The sequence below is a fragment of the Nicotiana tabacum genome, chromosome 5 (genome assembly GCF_000715075.1).
Source record: "Nicotiana tabacum cultivar K326 chromosome 5, ASM71507v2, whole genome shotgun sequence".
Taxonomy (NCBI): Eukaryota; Viridiplantae; Streptophyta; class Magnoliopsida; order Solanales; family Solanaceae; genus Nicotiana; species Nicotiana tabacum.
In genome coordinates this window covers 60552701-60573920 of record NC_134084.1, presented here as the reverse complement: position 1 = coordinate 60573920, position 21220 = coordinate 60552701, and the positions used below count along the sequence as shown (strand labels likewise).

Sequence of the window (21220 nt, the reverse complement as noted above, 5' to 3'; positions counted from 1 at the left end):
CAGATGTGTTAGCATGTGTGTTCCCCAGCTACCCTCCATGTTTGTGCATTGGTTTTTCTTCCTGCATTTGTTATTGCTCGATTGCGCATCCCCAACCAAAAGACATGCTTCTCGTTTTTCAGAGTAGACCATGTGCTGTCATGAATTGTTTTTCTCATCACTCCATGCCAAGTCCCTCGCGTGCGTGTGCATATACCAATAGAATTGTTATCTTTTACTGAGCCTAATATCACCTGCCCATCTTGATTATTGGAGAGTGTTTGTTCTTTAATATAGCATAATTGTACCTTGTCGCTAGACATACCCTCCTCCCTTAGTATTTGATGGTCGATTAAGTTGGCATGTCTCCTGCTATTTCTATTCTGTTTGCTTCTTATCTTCTGTCCACCTTCACCCTTAGACTTGGACATTGCATCTTATCTTCATTAATCAACCTCCTTCCTTGTGCATCTAGATGCCAGAAATGTTGGCATTCGATTTCTCCATGATCTAAAGCATAGTTAGCCAAGTGATCAGCCAACTTGTTGCCCTCTCTATGAATATGAGTAACTGTGTAATTGCCCCCAATCATTAGTTGCATAATTTCCTCTACCTGCTCAGATATGATCCATGGTGGTTTCCAAATCCCATCCATTATCTTTTTTAGTAACATTGAGTCAGTTTGAAGCCATACATGAGAGTATTGTTGGAATCTGCAGAACCTTAGTGCTTCTAACATTGCCTTCGCTTTAGCTACTGTGTTTGTCGTCTCCTCAATCTCCCTCCCTACAGACTTGACTATGTCGCCATTTTCATTTCTTATGCAAAAACCTATTGAACTCCTGCCTGGATTTCCCCTCGATGCCCCATCCGTATTAACCTTTAGCCATCCTGTACTTGGTGGTTTCCACATGACTTTGGTAACTTTAAGTTTAGGAGTGAAATTTTCCATCATGGCTAGAAGGTCTTTCCATTTGTGAGGTACCATGTCTATCCCTGGCTTTCTCACTTTCACTAATGCCTGGAGATTTGATGACACTTGATAAATCACCCTGCTGGTTGTCACAGCATCACCATACTTCATACTATTTCTTCTTTTCCAGAGTTCCCATACTATGCATGAAGGGAGTGCTTGCATTACCGGTTTGAGCCTTAAGCACACATTTGCATTCCAACATTTTGTGATTGCTTGGTGCATTGTAATTCCTTCCACAGCTATTCCTGCCCTTGATAGAAAATACTTCCAAGTTGTCTTTGCAGTTTCTGATTTAAAAAACAAATGTTGAAAAGATTCCTCATCAGGATGTACACAACACCAGCATTTTGATGGCATGCAGTAGCCTACCTTTTTCAAGAAATCATCTAAAGGTAACTTTGCTTTCCACACTTTCCACATGAAAAATGCTATTTTAAAAGGTAGTCCCTTTACCCATATCATTCAATATGCTTTTATTGGTTCTTCTCTTCTTCTCGTATAATCCCATGCTGACTTAACACTGAAATATCCTCTTGTTTCCAGCATCCAAAAAGGCACGTCAAGAATCTGCTGAGGTGAAGGTGGTTTGATTTTCTCAAGAATGTGTACTGCTAAGTCTTCAGGAAGCATTTCAAATAGCCTGTCCACATTCCATCCACCATCTAAGGTAACTTCATGTACATTATGTACTGTTTCATTTATGCCAAAGTCCTGAGGAACTAAAAAATATAGTGCCCCAAGACCTGTCTAGTTTTCGAACCAAAAAAGTGAGGATCCCTTTTTTGTTTGCCAAAAGATTTGATGTTCAATAAGATCTCTGCATTCCAGCATTTTTCTCCAAATATGAGACCCCCTTTTCCATGGAACAACTACTGAATTCATTTTCTTACAATATTTCTGACATACAAAAAAGCTCCATAGGCATGGTTTTGTTCTGAAATTCCACCACAATTTGCTGAATAATGCTTTTGTTACATCATGTAGTGACCTGAAACCTATTCCTAATTCCTCAAGTGGCATGCATAAGGTATTCCATGAAGCCCAATGTCTATTAGTTCCTCCTACAGAGATGCTCCAGAAAAATTGCGCAAACAGTTTGTGCAATCTATTTATCACATATTTGGGAGGGTTTACAGCTGATAGTAGATGCATAGGCATGCTTTGCAGCACATGGGATATGAGAACTTCCCTTCCTCCTACTGATAATAATTTGCCCTGCCAGGATTGCATTTTGTCCATTACCTTAGTGATTAGGGGCTGATAGTATTCCAGCTTTCTCCTTGCATAAAAAATAGGACAACCTAGGTATGTGATAGGAAATTCATTTCTATGAATGCCTGTGATCCTTTCCACCTTGCTGACCTCATCAATGTGTGTTAAATGGTACAGGTACACTGCTGATTTGGTCTTGTTGATAAGCTGCCCAGATGCATTTTCATATGCATTCAACACTTGCATAATCAGCATCAGAGAAGTTTCATCAGATGATGAAAAAATAATCATGTCATCTGCATACGCCAAATGATTGATTTTTGGACTCCACTTTGGCATTCCAAATCCACAAAAATACAGGTTAGTATGAAGTGCATTGAGGCCCCTAGATAATGCTTCTGCTACCAAGATAAACAAAGTTGGAGATACAGGATTACCTTGTTTTACTCCTCTTGAGGATTTAAAGAAACCATGAGCTTGACCATTGATTAGAATAGAATACCAATTATTTGAAACTAATCCAAAGGCAATCCCTATCAACCTTTCTGTGAATCCCATCTTTCTCATTACCTTTGTTAGGAATAGCCAAGATAATCTATCATAAGCTTTGGTCATATCTAGCTTTAAGATGACATTTGGTCCAGCCTTTGTTCTAAGCCTGATGTCAGTGACTATCTCCTGAGTTAAAAGGATATTTTCTACTATATTCCTGCCCTTAACAAAACCTGAATGTTCCTCCGATATCAGATTTGGGAGAAATTTCACAAGCCTTTCATGAATGACCCTTGATATAACCTTATTTGAAAAATTACTGAGGCTTATGGGTTGTAGATCAGAAAAAAAGGTAACTTCTTTTTTCTTTGGTATCAGAACTAGGTTTGTGTGTGTTACACATTTTGGTAACTCATGACCATTGAAAAAAGCCCTCACCATGTCGAACAGGTCATCCCCTATTATGTCCCAGCAAGATTGATATAGCTTGCCTGTCATACCATCTGGCCCTCCAGCACTATCACCATTAAGTCCAAATACTGCCTCTTTAACCTCTTCTTTTGTTGGTTGTTTAATCAATTCTGCATTCTGTTCATTGTTCATCATATTAGGAACATGGTCTACGATCTCAAAAAAAGAAGGAGAAGTTATTTCTGTGAACTGTTCCTCGTAAAATCTGATAGCCTCCTCTGCAATTTCTTTTTCTTCTTCAATCCATGTTCCTCCACTATCTTGAATTCTGTTAATTTGAAGTCTCTTCCTCCTACCTCTCACTTGTGCGTGGAATAAATTAGTATTCCTATCCCTTTCCTTGAACCAAGTCATGCCCGCCTTTTGTTGCCAAAAGTTTTCCTCTAGTGCAAGACAATTGATCAATTTTGCCTTAATCTTTTGTAGCCTTTCCCTATTCATCCTTGTAGGATTTGCTTCAAATTCTGCTTCGTGAACCAACACTACCTCCTCCATGCTTGCTATCTTTTGGAAAATATTTCCAAACGTAGCCTTACTCCACAATGAAAGGGCTTTCTTTAGTTTTTTTAACTTGTGATTATGAATTATAAAAGGATTTGCACTGAAATCAGCTGTCCAGTTCTCTCTCACCACGTCTTTAAAAGTTTCATGTTCCACCCAAAAATTCAAGAAATTAAAAGGTTTTTTATTGGAGGAGTCTCAGTATCACACTTCAGATACATTGGACTATGATCAAATCCAGTCTTTGCCAAGTGTTGCACCTCTATTCCCGGGAATGTTTGTTGGAATTGTGAATTGGCCAAGCATCTGTCTAATCTTTTGAATATACAGTCTTCCTCTGCTCTTCCATTCCACCATGTAAATATGCTACCTTTAAATCCAAGATCGAAGAGATTGCAAGTGTTGACGCAGTGTCGAAAATCATCAATTTCATTCAATGACACAGGTAACCCCCCAAACTTCTCTTCTTCGTCCCATATTACATTGAAATCTCCCCCTACTAGCCATGGTGCATTCATATCCCTTGTCATTTCATATAATGAATCCCATAATTCTATCCTCTCAATTGCATCACATTTAGCATATATCAAAGTTAGAACAAACTCCACATGCGATTCAATATGAACCAATCGTAGTGTTAATTGTTGCACCATATTGTACATGACAGTTACTTCAAATACTTCATCTATGAATGCCCAGATCTTGTTGGAAACATTTGAAATTGCTTGTGCAAGTCCTATCTTGTTTCTGTACCTTTCCATTTTTTTTGCTTGTTGCTTTGGCTCCATTAATCCTACAAAATCATAGCGTTTTTTCCTGTGCATTTTTGTCAACCTTTCAAAGGCTTGCTGTGTGTTGACTGACCTTATGTTCCAAATGATAGCATTCATTACTGATTGTTGGATTTAGTTAGCGTTCTCCTTGTATGCACCCCAGCTTTTGGTACTGCATGGTTATCTTTTTGTTGCTTCTTCTTTCCTTTTGCTGCTGATTTTGCCTTGTCCACGTGCGTAGGTGATAAATCACCTTGCCTTGCCGCATTCATAAGGTGTTGTGTAGTTGTTTCTTGATCCATGTCGTATCCTGACTTACCATGTTCTTCTCCTTCTTCATTGTCTTCCTTACTTCCTGATGTAGCTCCAAATGCATTCCTTTTAGGGACCAAGGCATTCTCTTCTCGTCTTTTTAACAGCTGCAACTGATTTTTCTCCATTGTAACAGTAATATTCAGTATTTTTGTTTTATTTCTTTGTTGTTTCTCCTTATCTGTTGTGTTATGTCCTTGTGGGTCTTCTTGTGATATCTGAATTTGATTATCTTTTGTTCCTCCAGGATCATTTATCTCTTGGTCTCTTCCTTCATAGTTTCTAATTTCTGTAATTTCAGTTGCATTATTGTCATTGACTTGGTGTTCTCCATTTATACTTTGCTCATCTTCTTCTTTGTCCTTCTCATTTGGTTCCTCATCAGCTTGTGCTCCTTGTGGTACTTCGTTCTCCTCTGAGTCGTATTCCCTTTGTGTATCCCATAGCCTGCCTCCACAGCCTTGCACTCTTTCTTTAAATGTAGCTGATTTTGACCCTCTGCTTGAGGATTTGGAGTTTTATTAGGTACCTTGTTCACTAATGTACCTTGTGAAGAGATTTGTTGGCATGGTTTGTTGATCTTCACTATTCCCTCTCCTGTTTTATTCTTGAAACTTCTTTCTACCCATTGTGCAGTATCGTTTATAGCTTTTGATGCCTCATTTCCATTGACTAGACCATTAGTCGAGCTAATCCCCGCTGAATTAAGATGAAAAATTTGTGCTGCAGGATTTAATTTTTCCTCAGTATTGACCATATTTTTTGGTTTTTGTTTTGTAGATGCATGGTTGTGAAGTGTTGTACTTCTTGTTGCTGCATTATCTATCACTTTTGCAAACTTGTTATCTACATGAACATGATCATTCCCCAATTGATTAGTAGGTTCTTCCTCTTTCTCCAGCCCTTGTAATATTGCAAACTTGTTAGCTACATGAACATGATCATTATCTTCATTGTCTATAGCCTCCACTTCCTTACCACTGTTGCTCTGTGATTCTGCTTGTCTCTCTACAGTGCTTGTATCCTCTTTATTGTTATTGTTTTCAAGCTGTTTCGCTGATGACATCTCCATTCCATTATTACTATGACTAGTATTTTGATTTACTACAATTCTAACTCTGTTGTCCTTTACTTCCTTCCATTGCTCTTTTGATGTAATAATCACATTACCCACGACCTTTCCACTAGATAACATTTTTATAGGCTGTGAGTTCTTTATGTCCCGTTTCTTAGTTGTATCTGCTTGGTCATCATTCTCCTTCTCCACATATAATTCAGGGTGTATCCTCCAGCATTCAAATTGATCATGCCCTTGAAGTTTACAATGTCTGCAATATTTAGGCAGCATGTCATATTGAATTCTCACCCATTCATTTCTTGTTGTTCCTTTAGCTTCGTTGAATATATCCATCCTCACCTTTTTAGGCAAATCTGCAAGTAGATCAACTAGTACCTTCACCCTAGCACAACTAGGTCTAGTTTTGTTAATTGTAGCCATGTCGAGATGCATAGGTTTACCCACTACTGAAGCTAGAGAAAAAAGACATTCCTTTACAAAAAAGGTTGGCAATAGACCTGGGAATGAGATCCAAGCCATTGCCTTGGGTGTTTCTTCATCTGCTCTAAACTTTGAGTCATAAATCAATGGCCTAAGCTGGTATTGATAGTCAACCCTGTCCTTTATGTAATGAGTTTTTGATGAGAAATGAAGAGAGTCCTGCTTTAATGTCATTCTAATCAAAATATGTCTATCCCTTAGAAATCCAATGTTACATTCACCTTTAATTCCGCATTGAATTGTTATTAACTTACGCAGTTGTTGAATTTCTGGGTTGCCATAAGAACATTTACCAACTATTGCATATTGTAATCCTTCAATGATATCCATCCTTTCTACTTCTGCTTCTGTGAACTGAATAACATGTTCTCCATTTAATATTGTAGGTGTACGAATAGCAATTGGCTCAACTTCCTGTTGCTCCTGCATTGCAGCATTTAAAGTGCAAGGTTTCAGAAATTTGGAGTAATCCATCGGCTTATTTGTGATCCCTGATGTTTGTGCCATGTTTGAAGGTTGTTGTGTAGGTAGCGCAGCCACCAAAAGTGGCTGGCCACCTTCCTGTGTGTCCATTACAGTTGTATTTCTTTAACACTTACTTACATGACAAAGTTGCAGTATGTTTGCAATAAAATGATACTACTGTGATTTGAATTTGCCTCACGCAATCTGTGTTGAAATTGAATGAAGAGATCTGTGTTCTACAGTAACTCGTGAAAATGAAATTAAGATCTACAAAAAATGACTATAGATCTGAAGTTGTAACCAATTGGGTATTACTTGTAAGGAGATTATGTATCTGTTGACACCCAGTTGGTTGGTTACCACCACCGGATTACGGCACCGGAAAGTGATGTCGAAAGTACTGTTCACTGAATTTTTTAGAGAGAAGGCAGAGAATTTTTTTTTAGGTTATTTCTTTGCAGGTTTTAATATTTGCATGTACTGTTTAGGGTCTGATTAAAACTTAAAATGTTGAGGCAGACTGATTTATTACATAGTTCAGATAAGAAGCCCGAATCAGGCCTGCCTGCTGGTTGTAGCACATAAAATCTGATTCAGGTTATAAGCTTTCACCTTATGGCTTACCTAAGTGTTAGACAAAGACCCTATAGGCATGATATCTACTGATTTCAGAAACAAGAATATGAGCTGATTACATACTGATTTAAGAAAAGTTGTCAATTATAAAAGGAGGGCCAGTTTTAGCAAAAGATCATAAGTTCTGCAACTGGTAATGCATTATTATTGTTGGTTTTAGACTCATAAGCAAGTGAGGTGATTCAAATTTGATTAAAGCTCCTATAGGCATGCTTTCTATGCATTTGTCGACTTTAGAACACTTTTATAGACATAGAGAAATGCAGAAATCCTACAAACATGATATCTAGGTGTTGTATTTTTTATGGACATGATATTTAATTACAGTTCGTTATTTAAGACCTATAAACATGTTTGCCTAATGAAAAGTAGATATGCAAGATTAAGAAAGACCTATACGCATATTTTCTATATATGCATACGCAGAATTCAGATTTCGAGTAATTATGGACATGATATCTATATGAGAGGATGCATGATTCCTATAGACATGATATCTTTATGAGAGTGCAGAAATTCAGGAAATTCTATATATGAGAATGCAGGATTCCTATGGACATGGTATCTATATGAAAGTGTAGAAATCAGAGATTCCTATAGACATGGTTATCTACATGGAAATGCAGAAATTCAGAAACTCCTATAGGCAGGTTATCTACATGGAAATACAGAAATTCAGAAACTCCTATAGGCAGGTTATCTACCTTTTTTTGCATACATAGTTACCCCTCCCTTTTTCACTAGCCATCCTCGCGAGTTTTCATTATAAAATTATTATAGCCCAGAAAAATAAAGTAAAGTAAAGTAAATACATCAGAAATTAAAAAGTACAACCAAGGAGAACCTGATTCAAACTTCTTGTCTGAAATATGAAGCAAACCAACTCCAAGAGATCATGTTCCAAAGCCTTTCTCCCATTTGGATGTGTCAAAGTTCCCTAAGAGTCTCATATAAACTCCAGGCAGTGCTTACACTCAAATGTATTACCGGATTAAACCATAGTGCAGTGTGGAAGGGTCAGCCCTCAGGTGTCCAAGTTCAGAGGGAACTCAAGGTCCCAAGGCAAGGCTCACAAGAGGGGGGAAGAACTTAGAGACTAAGAGAGAGTGCAAGTGCAGAAATAGAGTGCTGAAAGGGGAAAGGGAAAAGGGAAACAGCTTAAATCAGTACACATAGGGGTGTAGGGGAATGGGGGAATTTGCAAGAGCAAAAGAAAAGCAGGCTGATAGGCACACCCATCAATAGGAGATGCTGGCACACCCTCCAGCCTGTTTGCTTAGAGGTTAAGACCCCATTGGTTCAAACTTAATTCATGGGCAACAACTCACATTGCCATGCCTTAAGTCACAACTCTCAAATACATAAGGGTAATGGGGATAGGGAGTAAGGATTCACAGCAAAAATAGATAGAAAGATATGAGCGTACTAACTTAAATATTGAACTTTACAGAAATAGTAATGTAGACACGGATGTAAAAGCTATAAATAAACACATTGTGATGATGCTGAAGCATAAATTAGGACATACCAGTTTCAAAGAAACAAATAGAGAAAATACAGTAGTCTTGACACAGTGCAGATAAGAAGAGAATATTATTATGAGAGAGTATAAGTTTAGAAGAATTCTCAGTTGATGATGAGTTTGTGAAAGAGTTGTGCATTTATAGTGTGAAAATCAGGCAGAAATAAGGTAAGAAAGCAGTTAAGGAACTGATCATCAATTAGAAATCAATCACACAAGATTTCCTTTAATTAAGGAATTCAGATTCAAACGGGAAAACTATTTAAGGGAAAAAGTCAAATAAATATCTTGTGCAAAGCATGCAATTAGGGGAAAATACATAAAAAGTTATTTAAGGACAGAACTTGAAATACACGGTTGTACAAGTAAGGTAAGAAAATCAATTAGTAGCCAGTAAATAAAAGGGTCTGAGATTTTGCAAATTATTGGTCCATGAATGAACCGAGTCAGAAAAGATGAGAAAAGGTTTTAACTTAAGTCGAATCACAGGAAAATCAACAAACAATGGAAAATAATTAGTCAGGCCTATTCAGAAGGAAGTCTGAACTAATCACAAATTTAAAAACTCCTTTAGAGGGAGGTTCATAACATATAAAGAGCATACAAACATGTTGAATTGAAAGAAGATTTCGTGCCTTCGCAAAAATCAGTAGGTAATGGTTGTCACATAAGTCAGTAATGTAGAAGAGGGATAGCATCTAGTAGCATACAAAAGATCCAATGCAAAAGATCTTAGAAGAGTTTAGCAAATGTTCAGAATCATATGAAAACAAGGATGTCCAAACTCAGTTCAGAGACTCGAAATTGGTCTGAAAGAGTTGAGGGTTTTTTAAATAAAATCCTAGTTCAAGCAAGTCACATAGCCAGACTTGGAGGAACCCCCAAATTCTAGGGTTTCCACCATCAGAAAACAACAGAAACTCATGAGAAACATGATAGAAGAGTAACATGCGAAACACAGCAGAAGAGCTCAAAGAAAACATGGTAGAAGAAACTAATACGAAACATACTGGAGATATTGATAAGAACGACACGAGAAGCATGTTAAGAAGTATTAGAAGAAACTTAATTAGAACTTAGTATAAGGATCTTAGTAAGAAACAATCAAGAAAATAGTAGAGGAAAATACAGTAGAAGAAATACACAAGAACACAGTAGAGGAAAATACAGTAGAATAAACACACAAGAAAGAGAAAATACGATAAAACATCTAAATATTTCAGAAAAACCCTAGATCGGAAAAAGAGATGGTTTTGAAAGTATAATTTTTGAAAGAAAATCCAGAAACTCGTTTAAAAACTTAGGGAAAGCATAAATCTGGAACAGATCTAAAGAGATCAGAAAAACCTCAAAATTAGGGTTTTCAAAGGAACCCAAACGATGAGAAAGGCTTGGATCTAAGTAAGAGGAGCCGAGACCAGGCTTCAAAATAGACATAGCTTGCCGGAATAGGGCCAGAGATGGTTGTGAACTTGAGTCGACAAAGGTCTGAACCCAACTCTTCATGGTCGAGTCACGCAGCTTCAGTAACCCAACGCGAGGAACCATATGTGGCTTTGTGGTGGTGAAACCACCATGAATTCATGTCAGAAAGTGGCCGGAGAAGGTGAACAGAACTCATCGGAGAGGAGGGGAGGGGGAAGGTTCTAGAGAGAACCAGAGGTAGAGAGATAGAGACGAGTGAGGAATGATAGGGGTATTGGGGGGATCGTTAGGTTAAAAAAGGTAAGGACGAATGAGGGTCGTTGATCTTTTTTATCAACGGCCAGGATTTAACAAGGTTCTGGGTCGGGTAGGGGGTAATTGAGGCCTGGGTCGGGTAATCTGAAATTGGGCTGAAATTGGGGTCCAATTTGGGATTCAGATTTTAGGCTAAAATTGAAACGAATTGGGCTATTATTTAAATAGCCAATTTTCCCCTTTAAAATTATTATAAATAGTAAATTAATTTCTAGAAATAAATTGAAAGCATCAAAATGATTTATAGTACATAATTATCAATTAAAAAATATAAAATCTCATTTTATGCATATGAAACCAATTTAAACCTAAAAAAGGCTAATATTGCAATTATGCAATTCTATCCTTAAAAAATACCATATAATTTTGTAAAACTGTGTAAAAAATACATTAGCTATATTTTAATATAAACATGAGACTCCAATAAATGAATCACCAAAAATGCTAATTTTGGGGATAATTATTGAATTTTCTTGGTAAAATAGGGCAGTAAATTGATTTAAAAATCTTTAAAAAATTAAGAAAAAATAATTTAGCCTTGGAAAATACTCAATATGCTTATACATGCTATTTTAAAAGGTGTTTTACATAAAAAAAATATAGGGAAAAAATTGGCTGTCAACAGGATCCCCTCGACCCGTTCGTGCTCAAATTCTCGCGGAGATATCAAGTAACCTTGGGCCAGGTTCATCCGTCCTTTTAGCGAATTGTAATAATGATGAGGTTCTTCAGCAAAAAGACAGGGCTCAATTTTATCCTTAGCCACCTCATCCGGTTATATCGACCTCAACATTTTCGAGGTTTAATCAAACTCCAACGCCGATCAATCAAGCCTTTCTTCGCTAGTAATGACGAAGGCAAGGATGGAGGTTGGATGATCCAGTTCATTCGGGTGAGGACCGTCGATATTATTGCTATAAGTTTATACCGTTCCTCGAGGAATGGAATTTCGAACGTGAGTGGATTTCTTTTAGATCTTTTCCATAAATTTTGCTAAACTTTACATAATTACTCTTTTCCCCTCTCTATAGTGGTTCCGTAGATTCCTAATGTGATCCTCGACCTCGAGGACTGGGTTCGCAAACTAACTGCTACTTCACCATGCGACAAACGCAAATGGCGGGACTTGTCGAAGGGCAAGTAGGAAGCGAAGCATCACGGTACGTGCCATAATGTTTCTTTCCTTATTAAGAATATCTTTCTTTATGTGACCTGATTCCTCTATCGCATGTATTGGTGAGTTCTTTGAGATGGGGCCGCCCCCTTCCGGGGAGGAAGCAGGATCTTCGGCTCCAAAGCCAAAGGATGATAGCAAGAGAAAGAGGTCCTCGAAGAAAGAGGACACCCAAATCCAAGCAGAGCCTGCTCAGAGGCGTAATAGAAGTGCATTATCAATGTGGACGTTGACTCGGCCCACCAGTTCATGGATAATAATGGTGACGAGATGGAGGGTTCGACGCTGGTGACACGAACCAGGAAATCTTTCGAAGCTGTCAAGCCTGCTGAGTTTGGGGCTCCTAGACTCGAGGAAGGAGCTTTAAAAGAAAAGGGGGATGAAGGCCCTGCATCACCTAACGCGGCAATCTCTTCTCAAACTTCTGGAAATATTTCAAAGGGAGCAAGCTTTGAAGCTCCTCTGCCTGAACAGAGCGCCTCGGGTGATCTCCCCGAGGCCATGACAGCAGGTCAACCCTTGTCATTTTTGGCCTTCTCCAAGGATACCATTAGGGATTCTCAGAATGTGAAGATGTCCGACTCGGCGGAGTCCCGAGTGAAAATGGTCTCTTCTAGGGTTACTTTTCTAGGGTTGATGAGGCCGACCCAGCGGATGTGAGCTCAATCTTTGAGGAGGCTCAGCATCTTTGTTTAATTGTATGTTTTTAGCGGCCCTGATATTTCTCCAATCCCATAATTTTCTTTTTTTGTCTAATTAATCATTCCTTTCCTTTGTATAGGCTTTTGATAAATTGAAGACCGAATTGCGCCATTGTGAAGTAGAATTGCGTAGGGCTTCAAATGAGGAGAAAACACTTAGTCTTCTTCTTGACAAAAAGGAGGAAGAACTGAAACATCTGCGAACGGAGTCGGCCAAAGATCGTGAATATGAGTGTGAGTTAGAAAAGCAGGTAGCTTCTATTCTGAAAAAATACGAGCTACCTCTCCCATCTTCGAAGGCTAATACTTCAATGTCTCAGCTGCAGCAAAAGCTAGATATGATCGGGCAGCTCCGGGGCGAGGTCAATCAAGTCCAAGCTGAGTGAAATGAATGGAAAGCGAAGATGGACGTCCTCGTTGTGGCTAAAAATGATGCGCTGGCGAAGGTATCATCCCTCGAGGTTCAACTTCGAAACACTCAAGGTAGCAACTTGGATCAAGCTGGCAGAATAGCTGAGCCCAAGGATGGTCTTGCGAAGGCCAAGGCCGAAGTTGTTGAATTCAAGGCCGAGGCCACGTAATACAGGCCAAGGCTAACAGGACGGTGGCTATCTATTTGAAAGATGCTGTCGATGATCAAATGGAGTTGAGGTAGGCTTTCGATCGAGAGAAGAAAAGCAATGACTATGTCCGACACCGATCTCGAAGGGAGACCCTCGAAGAGATTCACGCTAAGGGCTTTGATCTTTCCAAGGAGATAAAACAAGCTAAGGCAGTTGAGCCTGATGCCAAATTTGTCCTTTCCTCCGATGACGATGATGACGTCGAAGATGATGAAGAGGAGGGGGAAGCCGAAGAAGTTACCCTGAGGAAGAGGCTGGTCCTGGGGAAGTGACAAGTCCAGGGGGAATGCCCCTATGGAGTAGATAGAATTTTTTCTATCTTTTGTAATTTTTTGCTTTGTACAACCCCTATGTAATATCTTTTTGTGTATATAAAAAGGAGTTTCCTTGATTGTTTGCCTTCAATGTTTCTTCAACATTTGTCAAATTTTTTATGCTCTAACCTCTGAGCGCTGAATCAAATTCAAGGTAGAGTAAACCCTCAAATTTTTGTAGTTTGATCAATGATTAATAATAGGTTACCACTTAAGGTTCGATCTTCGAGCTAAGTTTTAGCTCGGGACTTTTGAGTCTGAGCTAGGTAAGGTCTTCGAGCTTGGTATGCTTCGGCCTTAAATCTCTTTAAATATGGGCCCTTAAGGTCTTTTAGGTTGGCCCTTAGGCTTCTTTTAGGTTGGCCCTTAGGCTCTTATAGGTTGGCCCTTAGGCTCTTTAGGAGGGGCAAATTCGGCCTCTAAAATGGCTATAAACTTTTCCCTCTTTTCGGCTAAAATTCTTAGTGAAAATTTTTTATGCCTTAGCATGTGTTTTTTGTACTTGTTTGGGTTTTTTGAAGGTTTGATTGATTGGAACCTCGTTTGTAATTTGATATGCAACATTTAATCGAATACCTCTTGAGGTTTTTTCGAAGGCTGATGCTATCGAAGCCTTAGCATTATTCGAGGGCTGAATATATCGAAGCCGCTTTTAATTTTCTTTTGCCAAGAGTAGCCTAATTTAATCGGTTTTTTTGAAGTATATGAAGCCCTTTTAGTGTTATGGCAGAAGTTGGACGTCTCCGAGCCGCATTATTTCGGTCGTAGCCTTTTATATGACTGTAGTACTTTATATGACCGTAGTCTTTTATATGACTGTAGTCTTTTATATGGTCGTAGCTTCTAGTCCCCGAGAGTGATGGCCTTGGCCTTAATATTGAGAGAATGCCTCTTTGAGGTCGTGTGAGCTCGAATGTGCCACTTTGAGGTCTTATAAGTTCGAGTGTGCTTCTTTGAGGTCTTCTAAGCTCGAGTGTTCGATGAATCGATGCGTCGATTGTCGATGACAGTCCTCAAGTATTCGGGTATATTTAGGGTTTTGGTCCTTGGGCCATTAAATGTGAAAATAGTTGACTTTTTTAGGCACAAAGTGTTTTAATATAATAAGAATGCTTCTTCAAATAATTGATACATGCGTATATTTTTTGCTGTTGGGGGCTCGACTATTCTACATGGACCGGTTCATTTGACCGTTTGGCCCATTACAACATTCCCCTATCAAGGCCCTCCTTGGCATAAATTGCTTTCTTCGAGAATGCGTCCTCCGAGGGTGATGCCCCCCAGTGTTCGAGGTTGATTAAAAAGAAGCCTTGAATACCTGTTGAATACTCCTTAGGTAGCATATAAGTGTTGCCTCATTAAAAACCTTGCTAGTAAAACCCACTTGGGACAAAACCCAATCAAAGGGAAAAAGAGTGCATCGCATGCTTTAGAATCCAAGGTCTTCGAGCTGAAAGGTTCCCCGATGTTTCCAATCGATCATCTGCAAGGAGTTAGTTTTAAATACAAATGGAAAAGGGGAAAAGGTCGTACCTCAACAGTAATATCATTTGAGCAACGATACATTCCAATTGTTTGGTAGTTGATCGCCTTCCATTGTGCTAAGTTTGTCAGATCCTTTACCTACAAATCCGAGGACACGGTATGGTCCTTCCCAGTTGGGGCCTAGTTTCCCTTCGTTTGGGTCTCGAGTGTTGAGAGTAACTTTCCTTAGGACTAAGCCCCCGACTCTGAAATATCTATTGTTCGTCCTCTATTGTAATATCTTTCGATCATTTGTTTTTGCGTGGCTATTCGAATTAATGCTACCTCACGCCTTTCATCTAGTAGTTCGAGAGAAGTGTTCATAGCTTCATGATTTGAGTCCTTAATGGAATGCTGAAATCTGATGCTAGGTTCCCCGACTTTGACTTGGATCAATACTTCGGACCCGTACACCAAAGAAAATAGGGTCTCCCCCGTGCTCGACTTTGACGTCGTTCAGTATTCCCATAGCACCTCGGGCAATACTTCTCTCCATTTCCCCTTTGCATTATTTAACCTTTTCTTTAAGTTCGAATGATGATTTTGTTTGTGGACTCGGCTTGACCATTTGCACTTGTGTGGTAAGGCGCTAATAGAATCCTTTTCATATTATGGTCCTCGAGGAATTTTGCTACTTTGCTGCCGATGAACTATTTCCCATTGTCACATGCTATTCCGGCAGGTATCTCAAACCGACAAATGATGTGGTCCCATATGAAATCGATGACTTTATTTTCTCTTATCTTCTCGAAGGCTTGAGCTTCAACCCATTTTGAAAAGTAGTCAGTCATAAACAAAATAAATTTAGCTTTACCTGGCACCGTTGGTAGGGGGCCGACGATGTTCATCCCCCATTTCATGAATGGCCACAGGGATAGGACCGAATGGAGTTGTTCACCAGGTTGATGGATCATCGGTGCAAATATTTGGCATTTATCACACTTTCGAACGAATTCCTTGGTGTCCTTTTCCATAATATCCCAATAATACCCCGCTCTGTTCACCTTGCGAACCAGAGAGTCCGCACCAGAATGATTCCCACAAGTGCCCTCGTGGATTTCTCGTAATACATAATCGGTGTCCCCGGGTCCCAAGCACACTGCTAGTGGTCCATCAAAGGTTCTTCTATACAACGTTCCATTTTTGTCGAGTGAGAATCGAGCTGCTTTGGCTTGAATTGTTCTTGATTCTTTTGGGTCCGCAGGGAGCTTCCCATGCTTCAAGTAGTCGATGTACTTATTCATCCAATCCCAAACTAAACTTCTTGAATAAATATCTATATGGCCTTCTTCGACCATCGACCTCAATAATTGGATGACAGTCCCCGGGACGATATCATCTTCTTCAACTGATGACCCCAAGTTTGCAAGTGCATCGGCCTCGCTATTCTGTTCTCGAGGTACATGGTCCAATGTCCATTCCATGAAGAGGTGTAATGTCACTTGAAGTTTGTCTAAGTACCTCTACATTTGATCGCCTCGAACTTCGAAGTCACTTTTACTTGATTCACTACCAAAAGGGAGTCACACTTTGCCTCGATGACCTCTGCTCTAAGGCCCCTGGCTAGTTCGAGACCTGCAATCATGGCCTCATACTCGGCCTCATTGTTAGTCAGTTTAGAAGTTTTGATAGATTGCCTAATGGCACTGCCCGTAGGTGGTTTTAAAACGATGCCGAGCGCGGATCCTTTCACATTCGATGAACAATATGTGAAGAGGGTCCATACCCCCAATGACGTACTCGTTTTTAATAAGAGTTCCTTTTATACTTGGGGTACGAGGTCATGCGTGAAATCGGCCACGAAGTCTACTAAAATTAGAGACTTGATAGTCGTTCGAGGCTGATATTCAATGCCATACCCTCCAAGTTCGATGTCCCACTTGGCCAATCTTACCGATAGTTCGTACTTATGCAAGACATTTCGAAGTGGGAACGTGGTCAATACACATATAGGGTGGCATTGAACATATGGTTTTAATTTCCTAGACGCGCTTATTAATGCAAGAGCTAACTTTCCAAATGTGGGTACCTAGTTTCAGCATCTCCTAGGGTCCGACTCACATAATAGATAGGAAATTGCGTATCTTGCTCTTCTCAAACCAACACGCCATTTACCGCCACCTCGGACACGACTAAATACAAGTAGAGTGTTTCATCCTTCTTCAGAGTATGGAGCAGGGGTGGGCTCGAGAGATACCGTTTTAATTCTTCCAAGGCTTGTTGGCACTCCAGTGTCCACACGAAGTTGTTCTTCTTCTTGAGTAGGGAAAAGAAATAATGGCTCTGATCTGATGACCTCAAGATAAATCAGCCTAGGGAAGCTATCCATCCGGCCGTTGTACGGATTTCACATTGTTCACTACGGTGATTTCCTCGATGGCTTTGATTTTATTGGGGTTGATATCGATACCTCTGTTCGACACCATGAAGCAAAAGAACTTGCCCGAGCCGAATCCAAAAGCACATTTCTCGGGGTTGAGTTTCAATTTGAACTTTCTTAGGATATCGAACGTCACCTGCAAATGGGTCAAATAGTCCTCTGCGCGTAGGGACTTAACTAGCATGTCATCAATATAAACATCAATGGATTTGCCTATTTGATGTTCGAACATCTTATTAACTAGGCGTTGATATGTGGCTCCTGCATTTTTTAGCCCGAAGGGCATTACATTATAACAATACGTATAATAATTAATGATAAACGAAGTCTTTTCCTGGTCCTCCAAGTTCAATTGAATTTGGTTGTACCCGGAGTAGGCATCGAGAAAAGTAAGGATCTCGTGGCCGGCCGTAGCATCGATCAAACGATTGATGTTGGGCAATGGGAAAGAATCTTTAGGACATGCTTTTCAAATCTTTGTAGTCTACACACATTCTACGTTTGTTTCCCTTTTTAAGGACTACCACTACGTTAGCTAGCCATTCGGGATACTTTACTTCACTAATGGACCCTATTTTGAGAAGTTTGTTTATCTCTTCTTTCATGAATGAATGCTTTACCTCGGACTAAGGTCTCCTCTTTTGCTTCATCGATTTAAATCTGGGATCGACACTTAGTCAATAGGTAGTTATCTCCGGTGGGATCCCTGTTATATCTAAGTGGGACCATGCAAAGCAATCAATGTTATCGATAAGAAATTAAATAAATTTTTTCCTGAGTTCTGGGGTTAACCCCATTCCTAGTATACCTTTCGTTCTGGAAGATACTCGATCAATATGGCCTGCTCGAGTTCTTCGACCGTGGACTTCGTCGCATCTAATTCCTCGAGGGCAACGAAGGCTCAGGGGGTGAGGAAATCTTCTTCTTTATCCTCGACCACCTATTCATCGTCCACCTATCCCTCAGGCTCAACCGAGGGTATGGGTTGTGATTACTATTTGGCGACCTGATTATCCTTTGGCTTCTCCGATGTGGATGGTGTCGATATTGGTTCTAAGTCGTGTACTACAAACATCTCCTTAGCAGCGTGCTGCTCTCCATATAATGTTTTCATGCCATCCTTTGTTGGGAACTTCATCATTTGATGAAGGGTTAATGGCACTGCCCTCATGCTATGGATCCATGGCCTTCCAAGTAATGCATTATACCTCATATCTCCTTCAATGACATGGAACTTGGTGTCTTGTATGGTTCCGGCCACATTGACTGGGAGGATGATTTCCCCCTTCGTCGTTTCACTAGCCATGTGGAATCTATTCAAGACTCGAGAGGCAGGTATGATTTGGTCAAGTAGCCTAAGCTGCTCCACGACCCTTGATCTAATTATATTTGCTGAACTACCTGGATCCATGAGAACACGTTTAACTTAAACTTTATTTAAAAGAATAGAAATTACCAATGCATCGTTGTAAGGCTGAGATAAGGCCTTAATGTCTTCCTTGCTGAATGTGAGGGTGTCCTCGGGCATGTAGTCCCGAGTCCGTTTCTCCTTTGTGATAGATACTTTGGTATGTTTGAATATAGGTCCATGTGGGACGTCGACTCCATCGATGATCATGTGAATGACATGTTGAGGTTCTTCAGGTTCATTCTTCCTATTTGCATCTCTTTCTCGGAAATGGTTCTTGTCCCGATCGCTGCGAAATTCACAAAGATGCACCTCGTTGAACAACCGGGCTACCTCCTTTCTAAGCTGCCTACAATACTCGGTCCTATGCCCATGAGTACCATGATACTTGCACATCAAGTTTGGGTTCCTCTGAGAAGGATCGGTCTTTGTAGGCTTGGGCCATCTAGTATCTCTAATTTTGCCAATGGCTGAGATGATTCCCGAGGCATCGATGCTGAAGTTGTACTCTGATAATCGGGGTGCCTCCGCCGATCCCAAGTTCTTATCAAACCCGATTTTGCTCATGAGTCCTCGGGAACTTTGACCTCGATCTGATCTTCGATCATTCCGAGGTATGTTACGCCTTGAAATGTTCCTTTGATCCTCGGCGTATGGCCGATATCTTTCCTTATTCGACCTTGGCCCCCTGTCGGCATTTCCTGACTCCTTTGCTAGTAACATGCTTGGATAAACTGAGCCCGATGGGGCTCCCAACTGGTCATCCTCGACCCTAAGTTTTGATTGGAACCTGTTATGCATATCCGCCCAAGTCATGGCGGGATACTTGATCAAGTTCTGCTTCAGCTATTTTGAAGCTATCGAACTTCGTTCATTTAGCCCCTGAGTGAAGGCTTGTATGGCCCAGTCATCGGAAACTCCCTCAACATCTCGTTCTCCCTTTGCTTTATTTTGAATACATCAGACTTCCTTGTTGCAGCCATTATGGCACCGGTGTGTGCCTTTACAAATGAGTCTGCCAACATGGAAAACGAATCGATAGAGTTCAGAGGTAAGTTATAGTACCAAATCATGACACCCTTAGACAGAGTTTCCCCAAACATTTTTAGCAAAATAGACTCAATCTCATCGTCTTCCAAATCATTTCCTTTTATGCCACAAGTATTTGTAGTAATGTGCTCGTTGGGATTAGTAGTTCCATTGTATTTTGGGATATCTGCCATCCGAAATTTCTTCGAGATGGCCTTCAGAGCCGCACACTGGGGGAATGGTTTTTGCACAAACTTCTTCGAGTCCAGGCCTTTCAAAATCGGAGGTACTCCTGGTATCTGGTCGACCCTAGAGTTGTATGTCTCCACTTTTTTGTCATTTTCTTCAATCTTCTTTTCTCCGGTCTCGATCCTTTTGGCAAGCTCTTCGAGCATTCTCATAACCGTGGGGTCAGTCCCCGAGCCACTTTCAGCGGGCCTTTCAAGCCCTGGTTCAATACGCCGAGTGTTCTATGGTTAGGCGGTGTTAGGAGTTCTATTCTGACTCTGAAGTTGAGTGATGATGACTTGCTGAGCTTGCAGCATTAATAAGTTGGTATTTTACCAACTTATTTCCTCTTTATACTTAAGTTATTGTATGATTTTATTGAGAAATTAGGACATTTTATAAGTTTTATTGGCATATTTCAGGTATCATATGATTTGGAGAAGATACGGAAGAAACCAAGTCAAAATGTTCAAAAATGGTGAAAGATGGCTGTTGCCAAATACCCTATGTGATCACAAGAGCTTGTACGCGATCGCAGAAGTCAATGAAGACAAAATTATGCGAACGCGTATGTATCAATGCGAACGCATAGGAGAAAGTTTGGTCAGCGGCTGGTCAACCTACCTATGCGAACGCGGGGCACTGTGCGCGATCACGTACCTGGGGGAAATTATTCACTACAATCACAGGTGTATAGACGCGAACGCATAACATATTTTCTGGGCAGATTTAGGGTAAAAATGGAATTTCATGTCTGTGTTCCCCAAGCCATTTAAGACACGACCAAGCCTATTGGGAAAAGATCTTTGGCTTATTTTTCAGTCTCAAACACTAGAGAGAACAAGGTTGGAAGCTAGGGTTTGCACACACACTTTGGTCTTGAAGATTTGAAGCTTTTAGTTGAGAATTTCTTACTCATTTATGTTCATTTCTTCACTTCCTTGCTTTGTATTGAATATCTAAGAGTGTAGTATTTATTCCAATACTTGAATCTTGTTTATAGAAATATTCATAATTAAAGTGTGGATTAAATACCTTGTTGTGCATATGTATTGAATGATTTTTCATCTTTTATGAAGCGAGTTATTGTTTCTTTAATTATTATTGTTCTTTAATGTTTCCAAAGGGATTAGCTAACTCTAGGACTCACTCATTAACTCCAAATTAATTTTGGGAAAGATTATTTTGGGTTGGGAAAGATT

The 21220-nt window shown here is 40.0% G+C and overlaps 2 protein-coding genes across 2 annotated transcripts; both read right to left on the bottom strand.

Moving 5' to 3' along the window:
• Positions 1 to 373: 373 nt before the first annotated feature.
• LOC142180791 (uncharacterized) lies at positions 374 to 1375 on the bottom strand. Its single transcript, XM_075252865.1, has one exon. The coding sequence runs from the start codon at positions 1373 to 1375 to the stop codon at positions 374 to 376; it is 1002 nt and encodes a 333-aa protein (XP_075108966.1).
• Positions 1376 to 3795: 2420 nt separating this feature from the next.
• On the bottom strand, positions 3796 to 4521 carry LOC107821746 (uncharacterized). The gene has a single exon (XM_016648193.1). The coding sequence runs from the start codon at positions 4519 to 4521 to the stop codon at positions 3796 to 3798; it is 726 nt and encodes a 241-aa protein (XP_016503679.1).
• Positions 4522 to 21220: the final 16699 nt, after the last annotated feature.